The 27,808-nt window shown below is 58.2% G+C and overlaps 3 protein-coding genes and 1 long non-coding RNA gene across 6 annotated transcripts; 2 read left to right on the top strand and 2 right to left on the bottom strand.

Moving 5' to 3' along the window:
- The first annotated feature begins 216 nt into the window (after positions 1-216).
- THBS3 (thrombospondin 3) lies at positions 217-10,556 on the top strand. Its single transcript, XM_055584075.1, has 23 exons — positions 217-339; positions 1,336-1,542; positions 2,184-2,440; positions 2,547-2,649; positions 3,475-3,501; positions 3,703-3,785; positions 3,871-3,922; positions 4,063-4,211; positions 4,574-4,714; positions 4,955-5,032; positions 5,404-5,556; positions 5,754-5,864; positions 5,959-6,066; positions 6,343-6,502; positions 6,834-6,952; positions 7,088-7,140; positions 7,425-7,618; positions 7,782-7,960; positions 8,070-8,118; positions 8,298-8,494; positions 8,738-8,910; positions 9,836-9,975; positions 10,064-10,556. The coding sequence occupies exons 1-23, from the start codon at positions 261-263 to the stop codon at positions 10,120-10,122; spliced, it is 2,871 nt and encodes a 956-aa protein (XP_055440050.1). The 5' UTR covers positions 217-260; the 3' UTR covers positions 10,123-10,556.
- LOC129654657 (uncharacterized) lies at positions 6,343-7,516 on the bottom strand. The gene is made up of 3 exons (XR_008715556.1): positions 7,386-7,516; positions 6,633-6,767; positions 6,343-6,537 (listed from the first exon to the last, which is right to left on the bottom strand). It is a non-coding gene; the product is annotated as an uncharacterized LOC129654657 (long non-coding RNA).
- A 2,218-nt stretch (positions 10,557-12,774) lies between the features above and the next one.
- MUC1 (mucin 1, cell surface associated) lies at positions 12,775-16,535 on the top strand. The gene is made up of 7 exons (XM_055586798.1): positions 12,775-12,835; positions 13,311-14,344; positions 14,457-14,512; positions 14,629-14,759; positions 14,908-15,029; positions 15,112-15,261; positions 16,162-16,535. Exons 1-7 carry the CDS (start codon positions 12,775-12,777, stop codon positions 16,228-16,230), a joined length of 1,623 nt encoding a protein of 540 aa, XP_055442773.1. The 3' UTR covers positions 16,231-16,535.
- A 1,678-nt stretch (positions 16,536-18,213) lies between these two features.
- On the bottom strand, positions 18,214-27,587 carry TRIM46 (tripartite motif containing 46). Of its 3 annotated transcripts, none has more exons than XM_055586800.1 (10): positions 27,525-27,587; positions 25,863-26,124; positions 25,286-25,629; positions 24,507-24,650; positions 24,291-24,386; positions 23,341-23,594; positions 22,730-22,851; positions 21,518-21,820; positions 20,365-20,662; positions 18,214-19,338 (listed from the first exon to the last, which is right to left on the bottom strand). In XM_055586800.1, the coding sequence occupies exons 1-10, from the start codon at positions 27,585-27,587 to the stop codon at positions 18,945-18,947; spliced, it is 2,280 nt and encodes a 759-aa protein (XP_055442775.1). In that variant the 3' UTR covers positions 18,214-18,944. The 3 variants fall into 3 exon arrangements, with proteins under 3 accessions (XP_055442775.1, XP_055442776.1, XP_055442777.1); XM_055586801.1 differs by lacking the exon at positions 27,525-27,587 and adding an exon at positions 26,909-26,932; XM_055586802.1 differs by lacking the exon at positions 20,365-20,662 and having other exon boundaries at positions 19,262-19,338.
- Positions 27,588-27,808: the final 221 nt, after the last annotated feature.

The following is a 27,808-nucleotide window of genomic DNA, read 5'->3' on the forward strand; positions in this document are numbered from 1 at the left end:
ACCTGGGGGAGAGCACCATTAGGGAGAGGCAGGAGGTTAGGAGGCCTCCAGGACTCTTCCCCAGTGTCCCTGGTTCCCGGGGCTGGGGATGTCTCCAGGGTGATTGGCAGCTCTTTGTTTCAGCCCCCCCTCACCGCCTGCCGGGCCCCCCCCCCTTCAACTCCCCCTTCCAGTCCCTCCGCCCCCCGCTCCTGCTCTCCGCCTAGCCTTTTCCCCTCCCAGCCGCCTGCCTGCCAGGGGTAGTGAGCCGGCTGAGCGGCATGGAGACACAGGAACTTCGGGGGGCCCTGGCTCTTCTCCTCCTTTGCACTTTCGTATCTGCCAGTCAGGACCTGCAGGGTAAGCCTGTACCAATCCTCTTAGCCCCTTCTCTGCCTCCTCCCCATTTGTCCCCAGCCGACTAGCAGGGAACATGTGGGCCAAAGGAGAGGGGAGAGTTCTGAAATTGAATCGGAGGGAAGAGTTGATGAAATTATGGCCCTGTGGGGGAGGAGTTGACACTGGAAGGTGGTGGATGAGTGGGAGCTGGCCAGGGTCAGCATGAGGCCAGGGCAGAGGACTCAGGGGCTGGATGCTAGCTAGGGTTGCCTGGCTGGGTTGGTGTCTGAGCATCCCCAGGCACCCCAGGGTCTGGGAGAGCAGCTCAAAGGTGGGCTTCTTCCACCCCTGGGTTCCTGGTTGCCTAAGAACAGGATGGGGGTGGGGAGCAAGAGGTCTGGGCTCTCCTGGAGGTCTGGTGGTGGGATGGGCCTGTGGGTGTGGGAGAGGTAGTTGGAGCAGATGACACAGGCACAGATTCTTTACTGGCTGGAAGGGAAACCACAGATTGGCCAGGACACAGGAGGCAGAGGAGCTGGGTCCTACGTTCCTGTGGGAGAAAGCCAGACAGTAGGAGGGTCACAGCCTTCAGTGGGCAGCTGTTCTCATCTAGACCGAGTGCGCCGAACCCCCAGGATGGGAGGAGGGGCACTAGAGTGTGGGATGAGCCAAACCCAGCGGTGCAAAGAGAAACTGCCTTCCCATTTCTGTGCTGTGGGCACCAGGTGCTTCTGCTGGAGATCAGCAGTGACTCCTTTGCGCCACCTGGTGGGAGCATCTCAAGTTTGTGGGGTTCTGTTTCTGTATTTTCAAGTGAGCCTCAGGCCTGCTGGTTCCCAGAGTGCCAGTAAGGGAGGCCAAATGCCTTGTCCTCTGATAGCAACAAGGGTTGGATTTCAAGGGGTAGTGAACACTATGGGGTGGGGATAACGGATGCCCCACCCCTGAAGGCTCAGAGGAGAGGGCGGGCCTTAGCATTTAACAGAGGTCTGACCTTGATCATCCCTGCCTGGCCAGTGATCGACCTGCTGACAGTGGGCGAGTCCCGGCAGATGATAGCTGTGGTGGAGAAGATCCGGACAGCCTTGCTCACCACTGGGGACATCTATCTCTTGTCCACCTTCCGCCTGCCCCCCAAGCAGGGTGGTGTCCTTTTTGGCCTCTACTCTCGCCACGACAACACACGATGGCTGGAGGCCTCTGTCGTCGGCAAGATCAACAAAGGTGACTAGTGGGCATCTCCTTTCCTGCAGTGGTGACCCCTTTGAGCACTCTTCCTCATCCCCATTCTCAGAGCCCTCTTTACTCTCCTTGGGCTCCACTGGGGGCTGAGGACCCATCAGGCTATGTCCAGGCACCAGGGGCACCTGGCGCTTAGGAGGTGCCTCGAGAGGCCAGGCACCCAAGAAATGGGGTGAGGCATCTGTGGGTGTGGGGAGTTGGATGTGGGATGTCTAGGGGGAGGGGAGGCTTGTCTCTATGCCCCAGCAGTGGTATAGAGGTTTCTTAGATCCCTGGAACAGTTCAGGGGGTACAGAACCAGTTGCCATCCTAGCAGGGGATAGAGTGGCCTCATGTAATCACATGGCATGATAGAGTGGTAATGGATAGATAGGTCGATCTGATAACACTGAAGGATAGAGGACAGAGTGATCTGATGACACTGAAGACTAAGAAAGTCCTAGTCTTTGAATCAGTTTGAAAAACATTTTTCATGTACCTGTTATGTACAAGGTATTGAGAGATACATAGCTGAGTAAGCACTGACAGCCCTAGAGATGTGGTATTCAGAAGAACTGATCCAAGGCTCAGCTGGGAGACAGGGGATGGGGGACAGTGGCATACTGATCTCCCCTTCTGGGCAGTGCTGGTGCGGTACCAGCGGGAGGATGGCAAAGTGCATGCAGTGAACCTCCAGCAAGCAGGCCTGGCTGACGGGCGCACACACACGGCTCTCCTGCGACTCCGAGGTCCGTCCAAACCCAGCCCTGCCCTGCAGCTCTATGTGGACTGCAAACTGGGCGACCAGCATGCTGGACTTCCGGCACTGGCCCCCATTCCTCCAGCAGAGGTCAATGGGCTGGAGATTAGGACTGGACAGAAGGCTTATTTGAGGATGCAGGTGAGCGGAAAAGGAAGACCCTCTGAGTGTCGGTGAACAGTTTGCACCGGTGGGAGGAGGAAGTTGGTAGGTCCCCCCCCATGACAATGTATCTCTCCCCCTGCAGGGCTTTGTGGAATCCATGAAAATGATTCTGGGCGGGTCCATGGCCCGGGTTGGAGCCCTGAGTGAGTGTCCATTCCAGGGAGACGAGTCCATCCACAGTGCAGGTAACACATGCTTCTGTGAGCGGGCATCCCGGGCCCCAGTCCTGCCATCTTTGATACTTTCCATCCTCTTGACCTCTCTTCCCTTAACACCAATTCTTTCGGCTCACCTATTCCTCATCTATTCCTGGGGCTTCTTGACTCCTTTACCCCAAATCTCCTTCACCTCTGACTCTATGATCTCCAAATAACACATTCCCAGGAGGCACGGCTCAACAAAATCTCCATTAAGGTCCTCCTGCCTATCAGGGTGGCCAGGAAAATAGAAGGATCAAAAAAAAAAAAAAAAAAAAAGTATAACTCTGAAGACCTTTGAGTGGGGGAAAGGAAGGTAGTGGCTTGGTCTTTCTCGGTTGACTGAGCTAAGGGACTTTTTTAGTTCCCACTGGCATCTGTCACCTACCAGCAGTTTCCCTAAGCATTTCTCATCTGCCTGGTCTCTCTGACAAGGACACTCAGAGGTTCTTAAGTAAAAAAAATGTCCACTTCTCCCAGATCTTTCAAAGAGCTCTTGTGGCAGAAGCTCGAGAGGGAGGAAATGGAATGTATTGGGGCCCTGGCCCTGCGTCGGGTCACCTCTCGCTTGGACCCCTTCTGCCACAGCCATCCTGGGAGCAGGAGGATCTGGGTCTTGATCTGTGTGGCAGCTCCCTTAGAGGGACCCTCATCCAGTGAAAGGAGCTGGTGGGGCTGGCCCATCACCACTGCCCTCCTGCCATTCATACCTCATCTGTATTTCAAGGCACCAGCCCTTTTCTCCTTCCTTCTCCTCAACCAGCCAGGCCCCTCCTCACACCTCCACCCTCTGTGTTTTCTTGTCCTCTCTAGTGACCAACGCTCTCCACTCCATCCTAGGTGAGTAGGCCATGCCAAGATGAAGGGGCATGCGGGTGCGGAGGAGATACAGCAGCCTGAAATGAAGTCCTCTTCAGCCAGGAATGGGGTGGGATTTAAAGGTGGGGGTGGGCAACGGTGGCAGCACCCGGCTTATTACCCAGAGAGGGGTCAGGGCTAGTGCCCCAGTTCTGAGCCTCTCTGCACCCTGGGCCCTGACAGGGGAGCAGACCAGGGCCTTGGTCACCCAGCTCACCCTCTTCAACCAGATCCTGGTGGAACTGCGGGATGACATCCGAGACCAGGTTTGTTGGGCCGGCGGGTGGCACTGATTCTGGGTAGGGTGGCAGGTGCCAAGAGCTGATTCCTCCCCATCCTTCTGTCTACCAGGTGAAAGAAATGTCCCTGATCCGAAACACCATCATGGAGTGTCAGGTGTGCGGTGAGTGGGAGAGTAGGGGAGGGCTCCACATGGCATCAGTGTGCTCCCCCACCCCCCACCCCGGGGCTTTAGCCTCCACTTCTGGTGAACAAAATGGTGACCTCTGGGTGGCTTTGACTGTGTCCAAACCCACCCCCCAGGCTTCCATGAACAGCGTTCCCACTGCAGCCCCAACCCCTGCTTCCGAGGCGTGGACTGCATGGAAGTGTACGAGTACCCCGGCTACCGCTGTGGGCCCTGCCCTCCTGGCCTGCAGGGCAATGGCACCCACTGCACAGACATCAATGAGGTGAAGAGGGCCCTTTCTGGAAGAGCATAGAAAGCTGGGGTGAGGGAGTTTATCAGCAGCCCAAGAAGGTGGGGTGAATGTTGGGCAGAAGCAGAGGAACCTGGGGTTGGAGACCAAAAAAGACAGGTGAGAAGGGAAGGAGACAGGTCTGGGACAAAGACAACAAGGTCATGCAGGGAAGGAGCCAGGAGCTTGGCAGGGGCATTGTGAGAGGGCCGGCTAGAGGAAGCCCACAGGAGGCCAGGGTGGGATCAGAGCACCATGAAGTTGGGGGAGGGGAGGCCTGCAAACAGGGAGACCGGAGCAGTGGTCCTGGGATCACAGGCGGGGACCTGACCCCTTCCTTCTCATCTGACCCCCAGTGTGCTCATGCGGACCCTTGCTTCCCGGGCTCCAGCTGCATCAACACCATGCCTGGCTTCCACTGTGAGGCCTGTCCCCGAGGCTACAAAGGCACACGGGTGTCTGGTGTGGGCATTGACTACGCCCGGGCCAGCAAACAGGTCAGGGTGGGCAGAGTATGTAGACAAGAGATCTGGGCCTTGCAGGGATGAGCGCTTCAGGGTTGGATGTCGAGCCCTTGGGATAAACGGGATGAGGCTCCTGGCTTACCTGCTAGCTTTGCCTTGGTTTTGGGTCTGGGCTTCATGTCTGTGTTCACAGATAAGGCCACACAAGTGCTCTCTTCTATACCTGAGGAGACCCAGAGTAAGTCTGGTTCTACCCCAAGTCTGCTCCTTCAGGTCTGCAACGATGTCGATGAATGCAATGATGGTAACAACGGAGGCTGTGACCCGAACTCCATCTGCACCAATACTGTGGTGAGCTGAACTCTGCATGCGTGGGTAGCGGGAGCGTGCAACCCCTCCTCAGATTTCCTGCTCCCCTCCTCCTTTTCTACCCAGGACGTTATGCATGGTAGGTGTTCCACATGGACTGGTTTGGAATTCTGATTCTGCCTCTTACTAGCCTTTAGCAAGTTATTTACCTTTACTGAGTTTCCACATCCTCCCTTGAAAAATGGGGCTCTTACTCTCCTTGAAAGGTTGACAGGAGAACTAAAGGGGATAAGTGATAGACCGGGCCTGTCATCTGTGAGGGTCCCTCCTGCGCGCCTCGAGGGACGGGGATACTGTTGGTCATGGGGGGCTGACCCTCCTTCCTGAGACACTGCCTCGCTCCCTCCTCCTAGGGCTCGTTCAAGTGTGGTCCATGTCGCTTGGGCTTTGTGGGTAACCAGAGCCAGGGCTGCTTCCCGGCCCGGACCTGCCACAGCCCGGCCCACAGCCCTTGCCACACCCACGCTCACTGTCTCTTTGAACGCAACGGTGCAGTGTCCTGTGCGGTGAGCCAGGCCTAGGGTTCAGAAGAAACAGGGGATCTGGGGAAAGGGGTCGGGCTAAGGGCCACGTCTAGGGACTGGTATGGGGGCTTGCGTGGGAACGGGAGGTGGGCCTGGGCCCAGAAACTGGTGGGCCTGAAGAAGGTGGGGTGTGGGGAGCCAACCCAGACCACTAACTCCCACCCTTTGTGTCGCCCCAGTGTAACGTGGGCTGGGCCGGGAATGGGAATGTGTGTGGGCCCGACACGGACATCGATGGCTACCCGGACCAGGCACTGCCCTGCATGGACAACAACAAACACTGCAAGCAGGTACAAGGGGCAGGCGAGCAAGCGCGCAGGGCAGGGCGCCCCAGGCCGGCACAGAACGGGACTCTTCCATCCATTTCTTCTCCCTGACCTTTAGGACAACTGCCTTCTGACACCCAACTCTGGGCAGGAAGATGCTGATAACGACGGCGTGGGGGACCAGTGCGACGATGACGCCGATGGGGACGGCATCAAGAACGTTGAGGTGGCGCCTAGACGTCCTGCCCCTTCCAGCTCGTCGGCAACTGTTGCCTTATCCCACAACCCCGTCCCCCTTGGCCACTGGCAGCTCCCAAGGAAGGGTCCCAGAGCTCCACATTAGGGAGGCATAAGCCTGGTACCCAGAATGACGTGGACTACATGGGAAGTTGGGTGGGTGGGATTGCGCCACAGTAGTGGACCATCACAGGAGTGGGACCGTAGACAGGCTGCAGGGACAAGGATGGGGCAAGGTGGCCTGACTCTCTGCCTCCCACCCCAGGACAACTGCCGGCTGTTCCCCAACAAGGACCAGCAAAACTCAGATACAGATTCATTTGGTGATGCGTGTGACAACTGCCCCAACGTTCCCAACAATGACCAGAGAGACACAGACGGCAACGGGGAAGGGGATGCCTGTGACAACGACGTGGATGGCGACGGTGCAGGCCTGGGGCTGGGGGCGTGGCTGGGGACCCTGCGAAGAGTCCAGATAGGGCAGCAATGAAGCACGCAGGCCGAGAATTCTGGAAGCGTGATGCTTGGGGGAAGTCGGACTGGGTGAGAGGCTACCTGTGGCAGATGTCAGTGGGCACGTGAAGGAGGGTGTAGGGTTAGGCCAGGAGTGGGCAAAAGGACGAGACGAGCTCCAGGCAGATTTCCTGACTGTCCTCTGGATGGGAGACAAAGCCCAGGACTTTCACCAACCTAGAAGACAAGAGTGTGACTATGTTCTAGTGGTAACCCTGTGTGACCCCCCCATTATATTTCCAGGCATCCCCAATGGACTGGACAACTGCCCTAAAGTCCCCAACCCCCTGCAGACAGACAGGGATGAGGACGGGGTGGGAGATGCTTGCGACAGCTGCCCTGAAATGAGCAATCCCACCCAGGTATAGGGGAATGGAGAGGGCAGGGAAGGGGGGCTGACTGGTGGATGAAGCCCAGCCCTTTGGACGGGAAGTGGTCAGGTCACCCTTTTTAGAATTCTCAAAGGGAGATGGTGAGAGCAGGTCCCTCTCTCTCAGACAGATGCAGACAGTGACCTAGTGGGAGATGCCTGTGACACCAATGAAGACAGGTAGGGTTTGGGCCAAGAGATGGAAATTTAGGGGAAACCTTGCCTTCCTCTAGCATGTTCTCAATCCCCTCTAGGGTCCAACTTTAACTCTCCACTACTGTTGAGCAGGAGGCGATGCCCATAGTCTACCTCCCATTCCTACTGCTGAACCTCCACCTCATCGGGCTGACTGCAAGGGTTCTGGCCGAATGGAGGGTACACCCCAGAGAGATTCCTAAGCAGAAGAGTGGGGAAGGACGCGGTACCTTTAAAAGCCTTTATTTGGTGCCTGTTCTTCTGGACAGTGATGGGGATGGACATCAGGACACCAAGGACAACTGTCCACAGCTGCCCAACAGCTCCCAGCTGGACTCAGACAACGACGGACTTGGAGATGAGTGTGATGGGGACGATGACAATGACGGGGTTCCAGATTACGTGCCTCCTGGTCCTGATAACTGTCGCCTGGTACCCAATCCCAATCAGAAGGACTCAGATGGTAAGGCTGGGGTCGCCAGAGGACTGGACTGCTGCGGGGTTTGTTCAGGGAGAGGTGGCCAACCTTGCTGGGGAGAGAGGTTGACACCTTGAGGCCTGAGGTGGTAGTGCTGGCTATGGCAGTGGCCAGGGCCTCCCTGAGCACCGGGCTTCATCCTGCCCAGGCGATGGCGTCGGTGATGTGTGTGAGGACGACTTTGACAATGATGCAGTGGTCGACCCCCTGGATGTGTGTCCTGAAAGTGCAGAGGTAACCCTCACGGATTTTCGTGCCTATCAGACCGTGGTCCTGGATCCTGAGGGTGATGCTCAGATTGACCCCAACTGGGTCGTGCTCAACCAGGTACTGGGGCAGTGAGCTGGGTGGGTGCTGTCAGACCTGACTAGTAGGCAGAGCCTAGGGAGGGCAGCACACTGGAACCAGGGCTTTTGTCTTTACTGCACACCACCAGGGCATGGAAATTGTTCAGACCATGAACAGTGACCCCGGCCTGGCAGTTGGTATGTAAGAGGCACCCAATTCAGCAATTTCAATAATTTCCAAATGGAGGGGTCCTCCAGGCAGAGGATGGGCTACTGCCTTCCCACGGGGCATCCCATCCCACCCCCACCCCACAATGGGAGTTAGCAGCTTTGCTACCCCTGCTCCTGATCCCACCTCCCCTCCCACCCCCCTCCAGGATATACAGCCTTCAACGGTGTGGACTTTGAAGGCACCTTCCATGTGAACACTGTGACGGACGATGACTACGCAGGCTTTCTCTTCAGTTATCAGGACAGCGGCCGCTTCTACGTGGTCATGTGGAAGCAGACAGAGCAGACCTACTGGCAGGCCACGCCCTTCCGGGCTGTTGCCCAGCCGGGGCTACAGCTCAAGGTCCCACAGCTGCCCAGACTCCCTAGTCCAGGGCCCCTTCCCAAGGCCTCCCCCACCAACCCTGGGGCCTCCCCACCGCGTGAGCAGGGGCAAGCCTCTTACCCAGACATCTGGCCTGGAGGTGGGCTCCCTGGGGCTCCAGAATATTCTCCTGACTCCCTGTTCCACCTGCACCTACCAACCCGTTGTCTTCCCTTCCTCTGGTACTATGGTTGACCCACTGTCTTTGCTGATGCCCCGTAGGCAGTGACATCAGTGTCTGGCCCAGGTGAGCACCTCAGGAACGCCTTGTGGCACACAGGCAATACTCCTGATCAGGTACGACTGCTGTGGACTGATCCACGAAATGTGGGCTGGCGTGACAAGACCTCCTACCGCTGGCAGCTGCTGCACCGGCCTCAAGTTGGCTATATTCGGTGAGGGGAGGGGCTGAGCCCTCCCAAGAGACCCCAGGCCCAGCCTTTCCTTCCTCTCCAGCTGGGATTCACCAGTGACTTCTCTACTCACTGCTATGGTGCCATGGGCCTGGACTGGAACCACCTCTCTCTACCTCCCCTCTCACCACAGACTAGCTGCCCTGGCCCTTCTTGCTTCTTAACATCAGGCAGCCTGGGCTCTGGTGCTGCTGAGGACCTATAAACAATGTTAGGCAAGTCCTTCTTTTGCCGTGCTCCATTCTCCTCTCTGTAAATTGAGGGTGTATCTGGGAGCCTCCAAAGCCCAGGCCAGTCTGTGGAGAGGCACATCAATCCACCTCATCACTGGTCCAGCCCAGAACCTGCCTCATCAGAGTCTGACTGGAAGGGATCATCATTTACAGAAGAGCCAACAGAAGCCCAGACTCCGCACTGCATCTCAGTAGCCAGGCGGAGGCCTCTCAGTTCAGCTCTGGGTCCACAACTTTGCATTTCCTAGTTGGTGGGGATGACAGGGAAGGGAGGGGAAATGGCCCAGAGCCCCGAGTGCAGGGACTTGGGTTGGTTCCCCTTTAAGGTGCCTGGGGCTGCGGGGCGCCAGGGCAGAGGATGGTGGGGGTGGACTAGAGCCTGGGAAGCGGGTGACTTCACCCCCCAGCCCATTGTACTCATCGTCATGGCAACCCAATCCTCGCTCGGAATGTGGCTGGTGCTTTGAGATGCAAAGGGGGCTGGACAAAGAGCCAGGGGCCCCAGGCCTGAGAAAAGCACCCCTCCTTCCCCCCTTTCCTTCCTCCCTTTTCCCCACCTCCCTTCTCTCTCAGGCCCGGTGAGCCCTAGGGGGGTTGGGGATGAACAGGGCTGGGTCATGGTGGCGCAGTGCCCACTGGCACCTAGCACCAATGGACACTCCTATCCCGGACAGGGTGAAGCTTTATGAGGGTCCCCAGCTAGTGGCCGATTCTGGGGTGATCATTGACACATCCATGCGAGGGGGGCGTCTTGGTGTATTCTGCTTCTCCCAAGAAAACATCATTTGGTCCAATCTCCAGTATCGATGCAATGGTGAGGCTCTAGACGGAGAACAGCCTGACCTCTTGTGCCCTCATGGGAGAGTCACATCTTCTGACTTTAATCATATCTCCTTTCTCAGACACAGTGCCCGAGGACTTTGAGCCATTCCGGAGGCAGCTGCTTCAGGGAAGAGTGTGAAGAGGTGGCCACTGTATTCAGGATCCTGATTTTAGACCCTCGGGCCTTGGGGTCTATCCTGGAGTCTAATTTACAGCCCCTCAGCTAAACACCGACCCTCCTCTGGCACCCACCACGAGTTCAGCCCCAGAGGGGTGGTGACCCCACTGTTCAGGAGATGGGAAGTTTTCAAGAGGGTATTTCTCAGGCACTAACCCCAGGAAAGATAACAGCACATTGCCATAAAGTTTCAGTTCTTTTCTAAGCCAGTGCAGTTACTTATTTTAGGGATTTTCCGGGGCAGGGAGAGGACTAGTAGAATGTAAGTTAGAAATCTAGAGGGAGTTTGGTGAGGAAGGTGTGGACGGGGACTAGATGGAGGACGGGGGTTAGGTGAAGGATGGGGTGCTGGTCGGAGGATGGCTAAAGTCCTCCCAGCCCCACTTACTCACGGTGGCAGCGGCGACACTCCAGTCTAAGAGCAGCCGGGATCGACAGCCAGGAGGGCTGGGGCTGCCCCGTTCGGGGTGAGGGGGAGGCCGGGGGGCCGAGGGGGCCGGAGGCCGGGACGAGTGCAATATTGGCAGGGGAAAGAACAACACTGCACCGCGTCCCGTCCCTCCCGCCCGCCCGGGGCCCGGAATCCCGCTCTCCACCGCTGGAAGCCGGACCAGCCCGAGAACCCAGGACGCGCTGGGGAGTTGGGTTCACCTTGGAGGCCAGAGAGGCTTGGCGCCCAGAAGAGGGTGAAGGGGGTGGTAAGGGGAGGGAGAAGGGGAGACCGCGATATCCCGGAAGGCCGCTTTCCGACGCCCGGGCGTTGCGCGCGCTTGCTCTTTAAATACTCAGACTGCTAGGCGCGGAGCCGTCGCCATGGTGACGCGTGTCCCAGCAACCGAACTGAATGGCTATTGCCTGGCAACGCCCGGGGTTGAAGTTTTGTGGCCGCCCACCTAGATACTCGCGCTTTCTCTAGCCTGCGGGGGCGGGGCGGGGGGGGGCTTCCCCGCCTCTTCTGCCAGCTCCCCGGCGCGATGACGTAACGCCCCCAGCCCCGAGCCCTCCCCCGGGTCCCGCCGCTGCACAAAGCCGCGCCAAATCGGCTGAGCCGCGCGGGCCTGCGACCTCCGGTCCTGCTCCTCTGGCTTCACTCCAATCCCGCCGCACCGAAGTGTTCTTAAAGTTCATTTCGCAATCTGTATTCTTTGGGACTAACAATTGTTTCCTAATGCGGACGTAATTGCTTCTGTCGGTCTAGACTGCAATACAGGACCTCCGAATGGGGCCCGATAAACTCCACGTGCGCCGCTGTGGCCCCAAACACTCCTCGGTCCCACATGTTTCTGCCCTTCAAAATATAACTTGGTCTTCCCAAATCACGCACCCTCATATACTGTTTTGCACCACCCCACCACCTTGTGCGTACCTGCCCCAAACGCCACTCTGCTCTCCAAAGGATAGTTCCGTGCTCCTAAATACCATCTGTCGCCCCACTTACTCTCTGCTTCCTAAATGCGTAACTAATCTGCCCCATTCCACCTCCCACATTCCGATGTCCTCGCCCAAATACCTGGGTGCCCCTTCCACATAACTCAGGACCCCACCCACTTAGCGCCATTTCCTCCAGACAGCGCCGCGACAGGTCTGAGCCCCCTCCTAAAACCCCCAACCCCTCCATCGATGATACAGTGTGTTCCTCCCCTTCTCTGTCCAAGCCACTGCCTCTCCTGGCCAGGGCTTGCTCTCTCCAGTCTCTCTCTGCCCCCAGTTAGGCAGTGCCACCCAACCTCCTCTCTCCTGACCCGGGTAGCCCCTCAGCCCTCTCGGGCAGGCCGGGTGAAGCTCTCGGTGACCACTAGAGGGCGGGAGAGCCCGGCCAGCGAGCCGCCGCTACCTGGTGGATTCGGGGAAAGGAAAGACCCTAGGGTTTGGTGGAATTTCGTACTTCGCTAAGTGGAAATTTCTTCCCCCGCCCCCTTCTCGAGAGAAAGTCAAGGAACTTGGGCTACTGGAAAGTCCGGCAGGGGCGGGGACTGTGGGTTTCGGGGTAGAACCGTGTTTAGGACTGGATAGGGAGAAGTTAGAAGGGTGGGGCTATCCGGGAAGTAGTGGGGGGAAGGGGTCCAAAACTAACTCCGAGTTTACTCATTGTCGAGCCTTCCCCTCCTTTCTCAGCCCCCAGAGTGGGACTCCAAGCGACCCAGTGAGAATGGGACAATGGTGTGGAGGACCCACAATGCCGGCCCTGGGCTAGAACTTTGACCTAGTCCAATTTCTCTGTTATTCTTCTCACCAAGGCTGTTGTCCTGGGGCTAAAATAGGACCATGGGGACCCAGGTCAGGTTCCAGACTTCCTCCACCACCTTCTGGAACCAGGGAGTGGTTGGTGAAAGGGGGGAGGCCAGCTAGAAAACAAACAGGTTGTCAGACAGTTGAGTGATTGAAGCCCACATACCTTATTTGAGGGGCCAGAAATGGTTGGGGAGGAGGAGGAAGAGGTTGGAGGTAGGGAAAGGGGGAGGGGGTGGAGCTTTGTCACCTGTCACCTGCTCTGGCTGAGCCTAGGGCGGGCGGGGGACCGGTATAAAGCAGCAGGCGCCTGTGTCCGCTCCACCTCGTGGGCAGCTCCGGCCTGAGTTTGTTCTGTCCCCTCCCCACCACTTCGCCACCACCATGACACCGGACATCCAGGCCCCTTTCCTCTCCCTGCTGCTGCTGTTCCCAGTGCTTACAGGTGAGGGGCACAAGGTGGGGAGGGGGCTGCCCTGCTCCTGTGGTCTTCTCAACTTTCTGTGGGTTTTGCTTCCTGGGAGATGGCATCCAAGAGGCAGAAGTTGCAGACGGGTGGCCTAGTTTCTGCCAAAAGAAAGAATAAAGGAGTGAGGCTAAGGAAAACCTGAGAAGAGACCCCACACACACCTGGAGGACTGTGGGTACCAGGAGCAGACATATGTCCTGAAGAGAAGTCTGGAGGGGTTGGGGGTGGAATCAGGAGAGGAAAATCTTAGGAGCAGAAAAGCCCACAGTCCAGGAGCAGACAGATATAGGAAGAGAGACGGAGGTTGCCAGCCAGGAAGGAGAAAGAGAGCTGACTCAGGGGCCCACTCCCCAAATCCTCCTGGCATTACTTCCCCAGATGCCAGAGAATGTATTTTCTCCTTATGCCGATTTTCCCCCCAAACATACTCTGTAACCTCTATTTCTTACAGTTGCCGATGTCACTACCCTGACAACCTCTGACCCCATAAACCCCCGCAGAACTACACCAGTTTCCAGTACACAAAGCAGCCCAATGTCCAGTCCCACTAAAGAAATTTCTTGGAGCATAACTACCACCTTACTCACAGCCAGCAGCCCTGCCCCAAGCCCGGCTGCCTCTCCAGGCCACGACGGAGCCTCGACTCCAACCAGCAGCCCTGCCCCAAGCCCGGCTGCCTCTCCAGGCCACGACGGAGCCTCGACTCCAACCAGCAGCCCTGCCCCAAGCCCGGCTGCCTCTCCAGGCCACGACGGAGCCTCGACTCCAACCAGCAGCCCTGCCCCAAGCCCGGCTGCCTCTCCAGGCCACGACGGAGCCTCGACTCCAACCAGCAGCCCTGCCCCAAGCCCGGCTGCCTCTCCAGGCCACGACGGAGCCTCGACTCCAACCAGCAGCCCTGCCCCAAGCCCGGCTGCCTCTCCAGGCCACGACGGAGCCTCGACTCCAACCAGCAGCCCTGCCCCAAGCCCGGCTGCCTCTCCAGGTCACAACAGTGCCCCATCCCTGACCAGCAGCCCTGCCCCAAGCCCGGCTGCCTCTCCAGGTCACAACAGTGCCCCATCCCTGACCAGCAGCCCTGCCCCAAGCCCGACTGCCTCTCCAGGTCAGCATGGTGCCTCATCCCCAACCAGCAGTGACACCTTATCCGTGACCACCAGCTCTGCGTCAAGCTCCATGGTCACTTCAGCACACAGGGGCACCTCATCCACGGCTACCATGACCCCAGTCAGCAAGGGCACTCCATCCTCAGTCCCCAGCTCCGAAACTGCTCCCACTGCTGCCAGCCACATTACCAGGACAGCCGCCAACAGCCCTAGCATAGCACTTTCCACCTCCTCCAATCCTAAGACTTCTCAGCAGTTGTCTGTTAGGGTCTCCCTGTACTTCCTGTCTTTTCACATTACAAACCTCCAGTTTAACTCTTCCCTGGAAAATCCCCAAACCAGCTACTATCAGGAGCTGCGGAGAAGCATTTTGGATTTGGTGAGTAGCTGCCTTTCCTCTAACATGCACCCCCACCCCCCACCCCCAAAGCAGCCTTCAGAACTCTATGCGGCACTTGCATCAAATCTTAGTCTTTTCCCTCTCACCCCAGATTTTGCAGATTTATAAACAGAGGGATTTTCTGGGCCTCTCAGAGATCAAGTTCAGGTACAGTTCTGGGTGTGGACTCTGTGGGACTGGTGGATGTTGTCATGACTGTGAGGAGGGTGTACTGACCCAGAAACTGGGACCCATGGCTGAGTTCCCCATTTCTTTGTAACCAGGCCAGGATCTGTGGTGGTAGAATTAACTCTGGCCTTCCGAGAGGGTACCACGGCCGAGTGGGTGAAGGCACAGTTCAGTCAGCTTGAAGCACACGCAGCCAGTTATAACCTGACCATCAGCGGAGTTAGTGGTGAGTCCACTTCCCCAGCTGCCAGCCAGCACCACCCTGCCCGGGACCCTCTCTCTCCAGCATCTGGGTGCCTGCTTTTTCTCTTGGAGCTGGTAGGGGGAGAGCCACCTCCTTTGGGAGACTGCTCTGACCACTGCTTTCCTTTCAGTGTACAATGCCCCGTTTCCTTCCTCTGCCCAGGCTGGGTCTGGGGTGCCTGGTTGGGGCATTGCCCTGCTGGTGCTGGTCTGTGTTCTGGTTGCGCTGGCCATCATCTATCTCATTGCCCTGGTAAGTGCTCAGTCCCCAGCCCTGACCAGAGTCCCCCTGCTGGAAGGAGCCGTACGCTCCCCATAACCTCCTGTCTCCCCAGGTTGTGTGTCAGTGTGGACAAAAGAAATGTGAGCAGCTGGATGTCTTTCCAGCCCTAGATGCCTACCATCCTATGAGCGAGTACTCCACCTACCACACCCATGGGCGCTACGTGCCCCCTGGCAGTACCAAACGGAGCCCCTATGAGGAGGTGAGGGTGGCGGGGGTGGCGGCAGGGGCGAGGCTTTGTCTGGGCAGTGGTTCTGAAAGGGTACTGGGAAAACCTAAAGAACTGAGAAGAGGTGACACGAAATAAGCAGTGACTGACAAGGCTGGGGTGGAGGTCAGAGGGGTTCTGTGGGAAAGGCTTAGGGAAGAAGGGGGACCTCAGGAGGGTGTGCCCCCCGCAACCAGCACCCCCAGAAGAGCATTCACTGCTCAACTAAACTGGGATGCCCAGAGGTGACATGAATGGGGCACTGTACCCAGGGGAACCCTTCATGGAAGGAGCACCTTGCCCCAGCTTGTCTCCTAAGAATGGAGGATAGATTGGGAAAGGCTGGTGGGGAGAAGGGGGTCTCTGAGTTGGGAAAGAAGTCTCACCAAACCAGGTGAGCCTGGGTGCAAGCTGGGGAGGCACAGACCCCTTCTTCCTTCTTTCTGCCTTTTCCTCCGTGACCTAGTAAATAATTACTTTGCCATCTGGGGCTGAAAGGCCACTCCAAGTGGGGGAAGGGAGAGTTTCCTTTTCCTGACTTTTCCTCTGCCTGGGGACTTCCTTCTTCCAGTTTTGCAGAAACGTGTACACCTCCTTGGGCTGGAGGAGCAGAGAATGGAGGGAGAAAGGGTCAGGAGGGGAAAGCAGGGGGCGCTGAGGGCGAAGGGGAGGGAGCGAACCAGAGCAGGAGGAGGAGGGGGAGTGGCCCTGTTTACAGTCATCTGGCTGGTGGTGGGGGCCAGCAGGTGCTCTCTCCGGATTAACCCTTTGAAAGCTAGTCAGGCTCCTGGACCATTCATCCTATCCTGGGGTGCCATCCAGGGACCCTGGGGAGGAAGGTTGTCCCAGGAAAGCCTCTGCCGCTCATCCTGGGTCTTTTCTGCCCCTATCTAGGTTTCTGCAGACAATGGTGGCAGCAACCTCTCTTATACAAACCTGGCAGCCACTTCCGCCAACTTGTAGGGACACGTTGTCTTCTGAGAGTCCAGCCAGTACTGGCTGCCACCCTGGAATTCTTCACTTCTGGGGACCCCTGCCCCCAACTCTGTTCTGGGCTAGTGAGCTGGGCATTCAGGTGGGCTGCTCACAGCCTCCCTCACAGGACCTACCAAGTCCCCTAAACCATCTTAGCCTTGGTGAAGCCCACCTGAGCCCCTGGGGACAGGCCGGAGGCAGCGGAATGCTGGAATACTGGCTGGAATGCTTAGAAAGGGGAGTGGGAACATGAACATGGCTGAATAAAATGCGGACCTCCTCCACGCCCACTACCAGCTTCTGATCTGTTGTCTATGACCTGTGGATGGGTGAGGGGCAGTCAAAATGTGTGTGTGTGTGGAGGGGGGCAGTCTGGAAGAAACCTTTGGGAGAGGAGGGGAAGGGAAGAAGGCCAGAGGAGCGGGGTTCATTTGAGAAGCAGAAGGCTGGAGAGGAGATGGCATTGGCATGCAGGTGGACGGACTCCTGTTGCCTGTCCTGCATGGTCAGCAGCGCACAAGGAAGGAGGAAACAAAAGCCTGAGGCTCCAGCAGCTAGCATGACCCAGCTCTGCCCGCCCGAGAGCTGGGCTCGCCCCTATCCCCGGGCCTGGATTTCACTCCCGCACCCTCCTCTCCCCTTGGCATGGTGCCCTCAGGCGGCTCTATTCTTAGCTGTCCGGGTGTGAAGTAAGTCCTAAGGCAGCAGAGTCAACAGGGCCACGATAAGGTCCGTGTCAGGTCCAGGGCCTGGCGCCAGACTGCCCCACCTGCCTACTGGCTCTGGGGTCTACTACCTGGTGCCCCAGGGATGGGGAAATAGTTCTGGTTCTGAGGTCAAAGACTTCCCAGATGGCTCAGTGGTATAGAACCGGCCTGCCAATGTAGGAGATACAAGACTCAGGTTCAATCCCTGGGTTGGGAAGATCCCCTGGAGAAGGAAATGGCAACCCACTCCAGGATTCTCGCCTGGGAAATTCCATGGATGGAGGAGCCTGGCGGGCTACAGTCCTTGGGGTCACAGAGAGTCAAACATGACTGAGCACGCACACACTCCCTGGCTGACGCACTGATGCCAAAAGCTCAGCTTCTCCGTACACCAGGACTGAATCGAATCTCTGAGACAGAGTTTTAGGTGAAGTAGAAAAGAATAGCTTTATTGTGTTGCCAGGTGAAGGCGGCCACAGTGGGCTAATGCCCTCAAAACCATATGTCCCAAGTTGGAGATTTACAGTAATTGCTCAAAGAGCACATGATCAGCTCATGGACATTTTTCTGATGGGTTGGTGGTGAGGTAACTGGAATTCAGCATCATCGACCTTCAGGACCAGCTGCTCTGGGGTCTACATACCATCTTTAACTTTTCCCACCTGCAGGGGATATCAGTTTCTACAAAACAGTTCAAAGATATTGTGAATATCCATTGATGGGGAAACAGGGTGTTGCTCAAGACTGTCCTTGACTGTTTCTCTCTGGTCTCCCATTCCCTCCTTTCCCTAATTAACAACTGCTTGACTCTGCCCTTGGAACTCAGGGAAGGTCATGGAGGCTGAATGAAGGCTGTCTCCTATAATCCAAGAAATGGGGGACACAGAAAGGCCTTGTGCCAGGAGCCCCTGATCTCTTTGGGCACCCTAAGTCGCATTCCTGCAGGGCTCCGCCCAGACGCCCCATAGGGGTGGGAGTGGGGGTGGTGGGAGGGCGGGTATCCGATGCAAGCAGCCACCAGAGCGATGTGCCCCCTGGTGGCCATGGTTGGTTTGGACCTGGGCTGGGCACAGGTCTGGCAGAAGACTGGGGAGCACAGGGCTTGGGGACCTCCTTCCCTCAGGCACCAGCTCCACCACGCACCCCTGCTCTGAGAAATAGCAGGGAACCCGCCATCCCCTTGGCCTGCCACATCCAGCACAGAAGCTAAGAGGAATGGGCTCCGGGAAGGCAGACATCACAGGAAGGCCTGGCATCACAGTTTATTGTTTATAAACCATGAAAATAACAGCTGTTGCTTGGCACAGGCCTAGCAGTGCTCACCGCAGGGGGGCAGCAGCAGGCACCAGAGGCCTTGCCAGGCCCAACCCAGTGGGGACACTCAAGCTCAGCTGGGACCCCAAGGGAGACTTGGCACGTTGGCATGGGTGCAGGACAGGTTAGAGCATGCAAGGGGGAGAAGAGGGGGAGAAAAGGCATGCGGCTGGGGGTACAGGGACCCAAATAAATAAAGCAGGATGGGAGGGTCCCTTTCCCTCACCAAAGAGTACCTGGGCACTGTCCAACCAAAAAGCCTCTCTGCCCCAAGGCTGAAGTTCAGCATGGATGGGCCAGGGAGCTTGGCAGGGCGGAGGGCAGAGCTGGGGAGCATGCCCAGTGTTCCGGGTGCCTTCCCTCCCAATCAGCCTGGGGAGGAACGCAGGGCAGGTGTGGGGCAGGGGCTCTCTCCATGATTGGGGCAAGATGCCAAGGGCAGGGCATGGGGCAGAGACGTGGTGGGGGTGGGAACCTGGATTAACAGGCAATAGGGAGAATGGGGGACATCCAGAGAGGTGAGCAGAGGAGAGTCCCTTGGTCAAGAAAGGCCCTGGGAAGACACAGACAGGGGAAGGGACAGGACCATGTGGGAGGAAGAGCTTAAGGGAGAAGCTGCCAGAGAGATGACCCGGCTTCAGGAGGCGTGGAGGGCCAGGGCCCAGCAGGGGCCCGGGAGGCTCAGTCCAGCTTGGCGAAGCCCCCAATGGTGACCTTCCTCTCCGGCTTAGTGCCCACGGGCTCCTGTAGCTGCACTGCGCCACCCCCGATGAAGCAAAAGGCAGGGCACACAGGTCCCGAGCAGTCCAGGGGGCACTCCAGAAGCCCTCGGAAGGACACGGCATCGAGGAAGGAAACGCGACCCCGCTCGTAGTCCAGGCAGATGCCCAGGCGGGGCGGCAGGGGCACTGTGCAGCTGGCCGCCGGGCCGTCCCTCCCTGTCAGCCCCGCATTCGCACTGGCCCCGGCCCCCAGCAGGATCTTGCCCATGCCGATGGTCAGGAAAGCGAAGGGTGGCGACGCCTCCATGGTGGCATCCTCGGCACCGCTGTCGTGTCCACTGTCCGGGTCGTACCTGCAGGAATGGGTGTTGGGTAGAAGAATGTCGGGGGTGGGGTAGATGGTACCCAAGGGCTGAGATGTTGGGAGGATAGGATGTCGGGGAGCACGCAGTTCCAAGGATTGATTTGGGGACGTTGAGAAGAGAACACATTGAAGAGACGGGCGTTATAATGTAGGGCTGGGGTTTGGTTTGGTGAGAATGGGGAAAGGCAAGCACATTGGCCATTGGGGGAGGGGAGGAAAGAAAGGGTATCGCTCAGGCACACTGGAGAAAGGTAATGCTTCCAACGCAGGCAAGTGGCGAAGAAAATGGCGCTGGGATATCGTGCTGGGAGAGGGTTTTGAGGGTTAGAGAATCTTGGAAGGATGAGGGGTTAGCGGTGGGGAGAGGCGGGGGCAGAGAAAACATGCTGGGAAGGGGGATGCTGGGAGAGAGATGAGGGCGGGTCAGTGTCTTAGGTGAAGGATGTTGCGGGGATGCAGGTTGGGGATCACAGGTTTAGGAGGGAACTGATGTTGAAGAGAAGACACTTCTGAAGAAATGGGGTATTGAGGGATAGAGTGCTGAGGGGGAAGAAGAGCATGTGTGGGTGGCTGAAAAAGAGGATGCTGGGGATGAGAGGGTATGGAGATGGAAAGTTTAAGGGAAGAATTTGAGGAGGCTGAGACAAGGTGTGGGGGAAGGAAGTACTGGAGAGAAAAAGCTTTGTGGTGAAAAGATGTTGCCAAAGGGGTGTGAGGAAGAAAGGGCACGGAGACTTGGCGAGATAGTGTGTTAGCCTGAGTGACGGAGGGGAGTGGAGATGGCTTCCTTTTCCATTGCCCCTTTCCCCAGTCACTCCAAAGATCAACCTCCAAAACGCTTTCACGGAGCCCACAGTTCTCCTGACCACAGCGCCTCCAGCCTGCCTCACGTTACTTCCTCCTGATTTCCTTCCAGCTCCATCCCAGCAAGTGTGTGCTCCCCTCGTCACCCCGCCGTGTTCCCAGCTCCCCAACCCAGATCCCCAGAACCCCATACCTCCCAGAGGGGCCTGACCTGGGGCTGATCACGTCGGGGGCACCCTGGAAGCTTTCCTGAAGCTTGCTCTCCAGCCCGACGCCCACCTTGACCAAGTAGGAGGCTGGGTCTACGGCGCAGGCCCAGTAGCTGCGGCCCTGGGTCACAGCCACATCACCCAGGACCACGTCCACGCTCAGGTGGCAGCCCGTCAGCAGCCGCTCGGCAGCCAGCAGCAGGGGCAGCCCTGGGACACTCCTCACCGCTCGCTGGTCCTTGCTGATGGCCAGCCGCTCTCGGCTTGTGCCCCAGCGGCCATCCAGGAAGAAGTGCAGGACTGGAGTAGGGGAAGGTTAAGACAGAAGGAAGGACTTCAGGGACAAACACTGGCACTGGGGATCTCGAGGTGTCAGCACGAGACACTGGGAGATTTCAGAACACGGAACAAGTTGCCAAGGGACGGGCAGGGGGCTCTTGGGAACAGGGCCTGGAAAACTGGAATGGGGAGCATAAGGGGAAGAAGAAAGGGCATCCCAAGTGGGCATGGGACCCCAGGAAGAGTTTTAGTGATGACTAGTGGGCATGGAAACCAGTCTCCCAGACCCAGCTGACTCGCTCTGGCTGCCTCCTCTATTATGCCTATACTCCAGAGCCTCTGCTATTTTCTGGAGAGTCACTTGACCAACATTTATTGAGCCCTGGTGCTGTGCTTAGTCGCTCAGTTGTGTCCGACTCTTTGTGACCCCATTGACTATACCCCACAAGGCTCCTCTGACCATGGGATCCTCCAGGCAAGAATACTGGAGTGGGTTGCCATTTCCTTCTCCAGGGGATCTTCCCAACCGAGGGATCGAACCCAGGTCTCCCGTATTGCAGGCAGATGCTTTAACCTCTGAGCCACCAGCTCAAATTCTCGGCTAAGACTTTACACATTAGCAAGTCACTTAATTCTTACAACAATGTTATGGGGTAGGTGTTGTTACAATACCTACAGAAGAGGAACTGCAGGTTCAGAGAGGGTGGATAATTCACCCAAAGCCACACAACTGGCAAGAGGCAGAGCTGGGATTTGAACCCAGGCAGTCTGGCTCCAGAGCTAGTGAGGATGACCCACTGAGTTATGCAGTCTCTATGGGGCCCGGCCAGCAGCAGCTGTCCGTGCTGGGGTCCCAGGCACCCAGGGCCCACTCACCGGGCGCGGGTGGAGTGTGCAGATGCACGTCCTCGCTGTACTCGCCGTAGCCGGCCTTGTTGCAGCCGCGGACACGCAGCACGTACACAGAGCCCGTGTCGGGGTTCTCCAGCAGGGCGCTGGTACCCCTCACTTCCTCCCGCCGCTGCCAGCGGGTGGGGCCTGGCTGGGCCGGCACGTCGGTGCGCCGGAACTCAATGGTGTAGTGCCAGGCAGGTGGTGAGTGCGGGGGCAGCCGCCAGCAGAGGAAGATCTGGTCGTAGGCAAAGGTGCGCTGGGTGTCGATGACCGGAGCCTCGGGCACTGTTGGAAGAGACAGCGGGGGTCAGTCACGGCCTGGCCATGGGCATGGTGTGGAGGGTGGGCGGGAAAAGGGAAAGCAGCGGGAGCCGGGGGGGTGAGTGCGAGTGAGAGGGATCTGGGAAGACGCCTGTCTGGGCCCTGGTCGCGGGAAAAGGAGAGGCAGGTGGCCTGAGGCCAGTCCTGGGCTGCCACTCCCTCGATCTGGGCCTCAGTTTCCTCCTCTGTCAAATGAAGGTATGAGATCATGTGTTATCCTTTCTTTCTACGACCCTTTTTAGTCTATGAATACAGAGGAGCCCCAGGGAAAGGTAGGTAACGGCCACTGGAGCCCACCCAGGCAAGAGGGCGCTGAACAGGAAGAGGAAACTGCACGGGAGACAGATGCGAGGAGAGGCAGCAAGGCAGAAACTGGGGACAGAGGGCCAGCGCAAGCTCGATGGCACAGGAAGGGTCAGGGGAAGAGAAGGAAAGCCTAGGGGGTAAAGGTCATAAGGACAAAAAGTCAGAAAGGCAAGGATTAAGGGTCAGGGCAGAGGATGGTGGAGGCGGTCTGGTTAGGGCAGGAAAGAGAAGGAAGCCATGGGTGGGGAGCAGGGCTGCGTGGGAGTGGCAGGGCAGGGCAGGGGACCTGGCACAGGGGGCAGGACCCCCAGGGCAGGGCCGCTGACTTGCCTGGGGTGCTCCGGAGCAGAGTCCGCGGTGGCCACAGCCTACAAACAAAGAGAGGGAGAAGCAGCGCTGAGCGCGGTGGGACGGGGTGGCCGGGTGGGCTAGGTGGGCAGGACGGCTGGCCAGGCCAGGCGGGAGGCTTGGGAGTTAGTTCCCTGGTGGGCACTGCCCCCCGGGCCCGCTGCTGGGGAGGAAGGGAGGAAGGCTCTAATGGGACATGGGGCCTGGCCATCTCCTCACCTCGCAGGAAATTAAGCTCTGTCAGCAGCTTCATCTCACGCCCCACATCCAGCTGGCAATGGCGGAAGGAGGAGCTGGCAGCTGGCCGGAATGTCTGGAGGGCCTCTGTGGCTCGGGCAATCCTGGGATGGGGGCAGGCAAGGGTCAGACTTTCCTGTAGCTCAGATGGTAAAGAATCTGCCCGCAATGCAGAAGACCTGGGTTCCATCCCTGGGTCGGGAAGATCCTCTGGAGAAGGGAATGGCAATCCACTCCAGTATTCTTGCCTGGAGAATCCCAAGGACAGAGGAGCCTGGCAGGCTACAGTCTGTGGTGTCACAAAGAGTCGGACAGGACTGAGCGATCACCACCACCAAGGGTCAGGCACTGCTGTCTGGGCCACCACCCTTCCCCTTGATTCTGCCATGTCTGGCCCTAGAGCCTTGGTATCGGCTATGGCTCTCTTCCCTGTCCCTTTGGGCAACAGCTGGTATCCATTTGGCCTGGTGAAAAGTCCTCAGGGCCCAGCTCTCTGCTGGGCAGGACTCTCGACACTGCCTGATACATGGGCTACACCCACGATGCCCCTACCCTGCATGAGCCTGTGACCCTGTGTCATGCCCCCTGAGTACCTGTTATGCAGTTGTTTGGCTGCTTGCACAAAGCAAGGCTGGTCTGTTTCTTTAAGAACCTCCTGAGCGTAGCCCACCAGACCTGAGCCGTCCAGCAGGCTCCGGTGCTCCTGGATCTGGGCGCTGAGACGGGCCAGCCGTTCTTGCTGACACTCCTCAATGGCCTGAAGCAGTGATGCCCGCTTCTCCTCCAGCACAGCCCCCAGCCCCCGCACCAGCTGGGACACCTCCTCCTTGGCCTGCTGACCACTCACCTGTCCAGAGAGCAACATTGACTGCCTCCTTCTTGAAGGCTGCATCTGCTCCAGCCTCCTGGGGCAGCACACCATGACTAGGATCACAAAGGATCTGGGGAAATCCTACCTACCCATTCAAATGGGACCAGGCTCATGGCTCCACGGTCTCCTGTACACCCACATAGGCTCAACTCCTAACCATTTGTGTTAAGCTTCCTGGAGGCCCACACCATGATCCTGACTCCTTGAGGACTCCCCCAAATAAAAGAGGCCATGACTACACTAATATGCACCTGGACCGCACTAACGTCCACCAGCATGTGTGCCATCCTTATCGCCCTTCCCCACGTCAGCTGATTCAAGCAATCTGGCAAAAGGTATCAGAGGCATCGCCTCACCCTCCTTGGTCCAAGGATGTGTGCCATCCCCAGCAAGCAGCTGAGCCTGAGGCATCTGAGCTCCATCCCTGGGGCTTTTCAAGCTCTCCCTCTCCAGGGTGATAGACACCCTGTCTCCACTGTAGCCTTGGGTACCGCCTGGCCTGGGGCACTGCCATTTCTGACAACCTGGTTTAACCAGAACCTTGACACATCCACGGACCCCACATGGTCATCCTGAGTTTGCAGCCAGGTGAGTGGTCTGTGCCCATCTCCACCCCCTTCCTGCTCCCACTGCCAGGCAGGGCCCAGGGCCCACCTCCGTGCCCTCCCTCACCTCCGTGTGCCTCACGGTCTCCTCCAGCTCACAGATCTGGGTCTGCACTGTGTCCTGGTTTCCCAGGATGTATGTCAGGCTCTTTGTCAGCTTGTCCTGAGGGGGAAAGAAAGAGGTGGGCATCATGCCTGGCCCTGAAGCAGCCAGCAGTGCAGAGGAGAGGTGAGCAGGTGTGGGTGTGGGCAGTCCTGGTGTTGAATGAGGCAGGGTCCTCACCTTGAGGGCCTGGAAGGCACTGACCACTGGCGTGATTTTGTGGCCGCTGTGGGTGCGCCGCACACGGCAGAGCTGGCACACCAGTCGTTGGCACGTCTTGCAGTAATGGGTCACCTCTTCCTTGTGATCTGGACACATTAGTCCCTAGGGACAGAAACAGCAAGGAAATAGTCAGCCAATGGCGTGTGTAAGGGTGCTGAGCTACCACAGGGCAGTTCCCTGCCCGTCCTCCCCTGGGCCGGCCCCAAGCTGGTGGAGGGGAGTTCAGACGCGGTGCTCCATGGTGCCACCTGCTGGTATGCCCTGGCAATCAAGGAGAGCCTTTCCTGCAAACCACCTTGCTCCTCCCTTCCTCTACATGTGGTAATAACAATAACGGTTAATAATTAGCCATGTCTATCTTGTTTACTGCTGTAGCCCCAACACCTGGGATAGCACCAGGTACTTGATAAATATTTGTTCAATGAATGAATACATGACAGACCTTTTCACTGTATATAAATAACTTTCACAAACATTATCTCAGGAATCCTCCCATCAACCCTGCAGGTATGGAGATTGCAGGGCAGATATATTAGAAGCCTCATTCAGCAGATGAGATGGAGGCTCAAAGATGGTCAAAGATTGGTCCAGTGGCTTTATTGTTATAGAAAAAGGAGTTTGGCAATGGCAACCCTGTGGCCACCTCCTTTTGGAAGCCCACAGTGCCGGGCATGCCCTCCCACCCAGCACCACCGTGCCCTCCCCCCCCTTCGCAGGCCCTGCAAAGGCTGGCTCACCTTGGGGCGAAAGGAGAGGGTGGGCAGGGTGGGTTCGTGCTGGGCCTTCTGGGTGCCCCAGGGATGGAAGAGCTTGAAGCACTCGTTGCAGAAGGTGGCGCGGCACTCGGTACAGCCCTTGGTGGCTTCTAGTGGCGGGGGCTTGCACAGCTGGCACAGGATGGCACCACCCACACTCACACTCTGGCGGTACCGCTCCACCACACGCTCCAGGGTCAGGTTCCGGAAAAGCCCTGCCAAGCCCCGCTCCCCCAGCTCCACATCACCCTGGCAGGCTGGGCACGGGAACATGATCACCTGGGGGTGCAGAGCACCTCGCTTCCGCCCGGGGTATGTCCCAAAGCCTGTGGATGGGCCAGGAAGTAGGGAGGTGAAAATCACAGCTGGCTCAGGGTGGGGAAGTCTGTTCAATTAAAGAATTAATTTTCATTGTGCCAGAGCTCAGCTCTTAGCAGAGCCTGGATGGGCAGTACCCCTTGAAAAACAGACAGGTGCCCCTGGCCAGGGACGGACCCCTTCCATCCTCCTGATGGATATCCCAGCATCCCCATCCCAACCCCATGGGTGCCAGCCCCACCTGACTTAAGCAGCCGGTCCAAGCGGTCTGGTTTGGGGAGAGTTCTGCGGGAAAGGCGAGGGCTTCGGGTGGATGGGGTGGAGGCAGGAGAAGTGGGCTCGGAGCTGGGGTCCCCACCATGGCCTATGTAGCCCTGCTGGCCCAGGACTTCCCGGGCACAGGCCTGGCACACGTTGTGGGTACAGGGCAGCACCAGTGGCTGCTTATACATTTCTTGACACACTGGGCACAGCAGTTCCTTCTCCATGTTCTTCATGCTCGTCTGTGGAGGGACCAGGAGGTTGGATCAGAGCTTGGACACCTGGGTATATCTCAACAGGCGCCTCAACTGCATTTAAAGACCCAAGGGTTCTTGGAAATGAGGAAGAAAAACTACAAGGGACCCTACAAGCTATGGATTTTTCGCCAGCATCAGCCTTGGCCTGGTTCACAGGCCTTCCAACTCCGTGTCCCCAGCACGCGTCCCTCCTGCAGAGCTACATACCTAAGGAGGATAGACGGCTGGAGCTCAGGTCTCCCCCAGTCTCAAGCCCCACCCCCTGTCCTAGTCTCAGCCAGACCGACAGCCGCTCTCACCTGGCCTTTGCCCCCCTCCCCCGTCTCCCGGCAGCCTGCCCCAGGCACATCTCTCAAGGACACCGCCCATTCTGCAGCTCTGTGCAGAGGCCCCCCCCCCCCAAACCCCCGCCTCCCCGCTTCTCTGGCATCCCCCTTTCCCTCCTCCCCCGCGTGATTTCTCCTTATAACCAGGCTCTCTCCATCCTCCTGCTCACCCTGTCTGTCCTCCTGCGGTGGCTCCGGCCTGCAGCAGCCTTCGCCTCCATTGCCCATCACTAACCCATCTGGCTCCTCCTAACCCATACCATTTTGCCCCCCACCATCCGGCTCTCCTGCTACCACCCCAGGCATAACCCGGCCTATCGCAACCCCTCCCAAGGTAGGGTAGAAAAGAGCGCGCCGCCTATTTGCCCCCTCCCCACCGGAAGTACCCCTCCCTTTTTCGGTGGCGGGGGGTCCTCAGGCTATGCCCCACCCCCACACCTCACCTTGGTCCCTCTCTTCGCAGCCATCCCGGTCAGGGGCGCAGCTGACACAAAGGAGGGAGGGACAGGGAGGGAGGGGGAAGGAAGTGGTGGGGGGGAGCAGGGTTGGCACCGCCCCTGGGAGAGCCGGGCACGGGTTGCCATGACAACCGCAGGCTCGGAGGCAGCCCTGAGTGGGGGTGCGGTGGGGTGGGGTCTCGTGAAGGGGTCCAATTTGGGAACTGCACCGTGGTGCGGCTCCTTCCTCGCCCCCCGACCTGTTCTCAGTTTTCTTGGAAAATACCCAATCACTCACGCCCCTTCCTCATAGCATAGCCCCATTGCCCTGCAACCCCAACCTCGGTGCACGGCTGGAGGCTACCCCAAGCCACCCGCTGTATCCAGGCAGCTCCATGTTCCTTACACCCCAGCAGATGGACGCCTTCACGGCATTCACCTCCGGGCTGCCCCCGGGATTACCCTCTCATACCTGCATCCCGATCCTCCCAGTCCTTTCGGCCATTGACAACCCCCTGGCTACATTCCAGCATCTTGCGGGACTCCCACCTGTTCAAGGTCCTGGCCTGCCCCGGACCCCTATGCTCCCCCTCCCCTTCCCCTCGACCCCACCTTAACTCACACTGATGCGGACCAGTGCATCCATGATAGAAGTGAAGGTCTGCATATCCTCACCCTCAGCCATGGCCCTAGCATGCCCGCCCGCCCCCGGGTGCCCGATACCGGCTGCGGCTGCGAACCCCGGGCTTAATGCAGGAGCCGGGTGGGGATGTGGGGAGGGGTGAGGGTGAGATGTCACTGCGCATGCTCCAGGGACCAGCATCTAACAGCGCCCGTCGAGGTAGGAGGTGGGAAATAGTTTTCCCCACGTGGTTCTCAGAAGGCGGTCGCGTAGCGGGGCAGTAG

The sequence above is a fragment of the Bubalus kerabau genome, chromosome 6 (assembly GCF_029407905.1).
Source record: "Bubalus kerabau isolate K-KA32 ecotype Philippines breed swamp buffalo chromosome 6, PCC_UOA_SB_1v2, whole genome shotgun sequence".
In the NCBI taxonomy this organism is placed as follows: Eukaryota; Metazoa; Chordata; class Mammalia; order Artiodactyla; family Bovidae; genus Bubalus; species Bubalus kerabau.

Coding starts and splice junctions, on each gene's coding strand:
- THBS3 (XM_055584075.1), top strand. CDS start 261: ATGGAGACACAGGAACTTCGGGGGGCCCTGGCTCTTCTCCTCCTTTGC. Junction 2,441..2,546: donor AGGCTTATTTGAGGATGCAG/GTGAGCGGAAAA, acceptor CTCCCCCTGCAG/GGCTTTGTGGAATCCATGAA. Junction 7,141..7,424: donor TGTGACACCAATGAAGACAG/GTAGGGTTTGGG, acceptor TCTTCTGGACAG/TGATGGGGATGGACATCAGG.
- MUC1 (XM_055586798.1), top strand. CDS start 12,775: ATGACACCGGACATCCAGGCCCCTTTCCTCTCCCTGCTGCTGCTGTTC. Junction 14,513..14,628: donor CTCTCAGAGATCAAGTTCAG/GTACAGTTCTGG, acceptor CTTTGTAACCAG/GCCAGGATCTGTGGTGGTAG. Junction 15,030..15,111: donor TCATCTATCTCATTGCCCTG/GTAAGTGCTCAG, acceptor CTGTCTCCCCAG/GTTGTGTGTCAGTGTGGACA.
- TRIM46 (XM_055586800.1), bottom strand. CDS start 27,587: ATGGCTGAGGGTGAGGATATGCAGACCTTCACTTCTATCATGGATGCA. Junction 22,852..23,340: donor GCCAAACAACTGCATAACAG/GTACTCAGGGGG, acceptor CCCCCATCCCAG/GATTGCCCGAGCCACAGAGG. Junction 19,339..20,364: donor CCCGACGTGATCAGCCCCAG/GTCAGGCCCCTC, acceptor CCATTCCTGCAG/GTACGACCCGGACAGTGGAC.